This window comes from Sturnira hondurensis, unplaced genomic scaffold, assembly GCF_014824575.4.
Source record: "Sturnira hondurensis isolate 20B ecotype Veracruz unplaced genomic scaffold, ASM1482457v3 Scaffold0000495, whole genome shotgun sequence".
Taxonomy (NCBI): Eukaryota; Metazoa; Chordata; class Mammalia; order Chiroptera; family Phyllostomidae; genus Sturnira; species Sturnira hondurensis.
In genome coordinates this window covers 1-4605 of record NW_028073126.1, presented here as the reverse complement: position 1 = coordinate 4605, position 4605 = coordinate 1, and the positions used below count along the sequence as shown (strand labels likewise).

At 43.5% G+C, this 4605-nt stretch overlaps 1 gene segment (V, D, J or C); it reads left to right on the top strand.

The window, feature by feature from the left end:
- Nucleotides 1-2502: 2502 nt before the first annotated feature.
- On the top strand, nucleotides 2503-3173 carry LOC118983888 (T cell receptor alpha variable 18-like; the record flags this gene model as incomplete). The annotated part of the segment is given in 2 exon segments: nucleotides 2503-2625; nucleotides 2745-3173. Coding segments are annotated over 2 exon segments (475 nt in total), but the record flags the coding sequence as incomplete, so codon positions are not given.
- Nucleotides 3174-4605: the final 1432 nt, after the last annotated feature.

Below are 4605 nucleotides of genomic sequence, written 5' to 3'. Positions count from 1 at the left end.
GACATCTCCACAAAGCCTGCCTCTCAGCCCAGCCCAATCCCAAAAGACCAGCAAGGACAGTGTCCTTCTTAAATCCCCCGGGCTGGTCGCTGGCAGGCTGGCAACCAGAGAGTCCGCAGTTGCCACCCTTTATGTTAACTTAAGCCCACAGGTCTCTGTCTGGTATTAACCTGCCTGCCTAGATGGGGAGGGGGAATCAGTTCTCTCCCATGGAGTCTGTTGCCGGCCCACGGGGTGCTGATTCTCCAGCGTTCACTCCGTCACAGGTGCCCAGGCCCTGGATTCAGACGGGGCTTCTGTTTCCCACTGATGGTGCCGGCCTCCGCTGTGCGCCAATTTTCCTCAGTACTCACCCTCCTCCGGAGGTTGCCCGCCCCGGGCGCGCCCTGGCGCAGCCTGCAGCCGAGGAGGCCTGCAGCCGAGGAGGCCGGGGGCGCACAGCAGCTTTTGTCCTCAGTCGCCTTCTGGAGTCCTCCCTGACCTACAGCTGTCTGGTTCCTCTGTCACACTCTGTGGTCTCCTATTTCATAAATGTTGGGGAACTGTTGGTTGATTATGCTGTTCTTCAGTAGATCCACCCAGATTTTCCAACAGATGCATGGGAGCTGGGTTCCCTCCATGCTACTCTGTCTTAACCATCTTAACCCCTCTCCTATCCGGTCTTGCTACTTTTCCAGCTTCATTCCACAAATACTCATACACTCCTATTTCTCTCTCACACACTCTCTCTTTCTCTCACTTAAATAATATTGGTATCATTAAGTTTCTTAAAAGTACCCTGTTCCTTCTATATTACCCTTTATGTACAACTGTCCAAGAGTCAGTAACCAAAGGAAAGTCAACAGGAAGGAAGGTTAGAATCACAGAACTCTACCCTTCCAAGCTTGCAGTTTTTCCTGTATTTATTGGTTATTTGATTGAAATCTATTTTCACTACTACTCTGTGAGATTCTTCATGATGGGGACCATGTCTGTGTTTGTTGCCTTTGAATCCTGAGCACTCAAGTACCTTAGGCATTAGGATCATGAAATCTCCTCCTTCCTCCCCTCTATCCAGTAATCAATTCACTATACTTCCTCCATTTTAGCCTCCTCAAAGAGCTATGATAATATTGTACAGGTAACAAACATGAAATAAGGATGAGTTTCTCTGACTAGAGTCAATGGATCACTGGCCCATTGATTTATGGCCCATTGATTTATGCACTGGCTGTGGTTATTTTGTGCTGTAACTGCAGGGCTGAGTAGTTGCAACAAAGACCAAATGACTTCAGGACTGAAAGGGTTTACCATTTGACACTTTACAAAAAAAAGCTTGCAAACCCCTGGGGTGGGTACAAATTATATGAGAATTTTTCTATTGGTCAATTGGACAATTGGAAAATTTTCTATTGGTGTATGGGCCAATGTAAGACCATTGGGCACAAAAAGTTTGTATTCGACTCCCTATTTTGTCTATAGGAGGCATCATCAGATTTTCAAAATAGACCATGTGAGCATGGCTCTCTATATGAAAGTCTGTACATTGAGAAACATTGCACACCCCTGTTACCCAGGTCCTGGCACTGCCTCTGAAAGAGGTTGGTCATATGTTGTCTTAGAGACCAGACCTTAAAAGACGTGTCCACTCATTCATGTACTCACTCTATCCTCAGATATTTTGTGAATATCAATGGTGAACAAAGTATGTGTATATCTCAGGAAGTAGCTACTGAGACTCATAAGATTCAGTTTCTGATCCCAAGGGCAACAACTCAAGTATGAAAAACAGGACACAGATGATTCTAATATCATACAGTAATGGCAGTGATGATATGTCACAGGTAAGGTGGGAAAATGAGGAGCACTAACTCAACCAGAAGAGCTGGGCGGGTGCTTTCACAGGAAGGTGGCATGTAAGTTGGATCTTAAGAATGAATAGAAGTGACCTAGGCAAGGGCAGTGCAGGGAAGGGAGAGCATTCTAAGCAGAGGGGCTCATCTTCTAGTTCCACAGACCAGTGGGGGGATATGTCAAGAAGATAACTCAGATCGCGTTTATTTTCCACTCTCACTATATCCTAAGATGTCTAAAGTTAGCTTAATACTTAGTGGGAACAGATATTGGATTCTGGCTCCAGGGAGACTACAGGGAGTCTGATTGCCCTGAATCTTAAAGAGAGTGACTGAGGAATAGCGCACTGTCTAAGCCTCATACATCGGGAAGTCTGCACAAGGTGCTTGGTGCTTCCTTGCTGGAACTCTACCTCTCATCCCGCATACCCATTTCCCCTCTATGTCTACAATTTAAGATCCATTCCAAGGTAATGATCAAGTTCAAAAGTGTGAGGAAGGCTGCAGGACAGAGGAGAAACCACAAGAGGGCGCTGTTCCCCTTGGGTGCTGGTTTCACACACCTGCCATTTCTGAGCATGCCTCTGTTTTTATAGCCTGTGACAAGGAGTTGCAGGGCAGTTTCTCATGCCTAACACACGAGTCAAGGTTTTCTAGGAGGTCTCACCAAAGGATCACAAAAGTAGAGGAAGAGACCCCTTAGCTGTGGTATTACCAACCAAACCTGCTGCTGGTTCCCTGCCAGCCATGCTGTCTGCTTCCAGCTTGGTACTTTTGATCTTCTTGATGTTGGGTAAGTAACATTTCTCGGGATTTCTAAGGTGTTTTCTTCCTTGGATTTAGGATGCTTGCCAAGCTGGAGATGATTCATTTTCATTGCGAATATAACAAAGCTTTTAATTATTATTTTAGGAGGGACCAGTGGAGACTCAGTGAATCAGACAGAAGGCCCTTTTACCCTCCCAGAGGGGAAAACTTTGATCCTGAACTGTACTTACCAGACCACCTACAGTACAGAATATCTTTTCTGGTATGTCCAGTATCAAAACAAAGCTCCTGTTCTCCTCCTGAAAAGCTTCTCGGATAATCAGGAGGTCCACAACAGAGGTTTTCAGGCCAAACTGGTGAAGACTGAGAAATCCTTCCACCTGCAGAGACCTTCAGTGCAAATGTCAGACTCAGCGGTGTACTTCTGTGCTGTGAGTGGCACAGTGTGGGAGTCCACAGGGGGAGCTGAACACAAACCCAGAGGGACTCACACAGTGCTGCAAGGGAGCAGCCTGGCTATTCTATTCTGGGAGTCACTGGGAGCTTCCCTGGCTGTTCTCAGGAGACACACAGGTATTTACAGGGAAGTGGAGACTATACTTTGCAAATACAAACAAAAATACTTGTTATGGCAAATATGTCTACTCATCGAGAGCATACGACATAGCTCTTTCTGTTCTGCTACTGTGTATATCCCATTAAAACCAATTTTTACCCAGTTAGTAACTACAAGTATGATGTCAACATGATGTGGAAGTTTCACTGATTCTCTGTGACTTTTCTAAGCCATTGTTATTTTATGCTAAACCAAAGAACTACCAGGAAAAGCTTCTCATTATAAAAATGCCTCAACTGCACTTTAACGTAAGCAGAGTTTGTTTCAGTGGGTCAAGAATTCCCAGAGTTTTCAAGGCAAGCAACCTGGTGAAACTGAGAGGAAGGTAAAATGACTCTGGGGCTGTCCCCAACTCTGATCTTAACATATCAATTTATGAAGAACATTTACACTTAAAAGTTTGATGAATCTTGTCTTCTTGGAAATACGTGTTCTCATGAACCTGTATCTGAAGAAGGGAAACACCAGTCCTGATGTTCAAGGCTACAAAGATTTGAAGGCTACTGGCTGTGATACAAGGGAGAAATGCCACAGGTTATTGAATGTTGCTGGTACATTTAGTAGGATTTTAATTTTTTTATAATGGTCTGTTTACAAAGTTGTATAATCTAAGGATTTTCCCTATGTCAATTTTCACCATTATTAATATCTGTGGTTTGGAATCACGAGAGGATTTTCAGAAATACATGTATTGAAATGTAACAGTAATCCCTGTACTTAGGCACTGGGTAGAATTTTCTCAGTTTCTGTTTACACACAACGTATGTTTTCTACCTTCTGTTACTGAACATGACACACACATGACACATTTTGTGCTTCAGAGGCCTGTGTGAAATCATTCATTAACAACAAGATGTTTCTCATGTAAATTTTACTGGATTCCATGCAAGGTGGAAACAAAGACTGAGACTAAAAACTTTGCATTCTTGTTAGAAACTTCAAACCCAGTGATTGCTTTTCACATTGATTATCTTGGGAGAAAAGGAGGCCCATGTAAGACTTAAAGGTGCATACGTAACTATGTCATCCAGGGTATTCACTGTAGTTCATAATGAACGGCATTCTACAAAAGTCCTACATTCTCTATCAAGGAGGAATTAACTGAACAGAATCCCACTTCTCTACTGTTTATTTCCAGTCCGATAAGTTATAATTAGACAAAATAGTCTAGCTCAGGTGTCTAGCACATCCCACTAGTAGAGGAAGCATGAGCCACAACACAGGCAAACTCGTCTTGTATTTACTAATTTTATTTCCTGTACAGGGGCATAGCATCACACAGTCCAGTAACTTTGCTTATACCTCTTCAGCACAGGGTACAAACTTAGGATATGTGTTTTAGTCAAAATATAGGAATTTCACTCAAGAAGAGAGCTACCAATATACTGA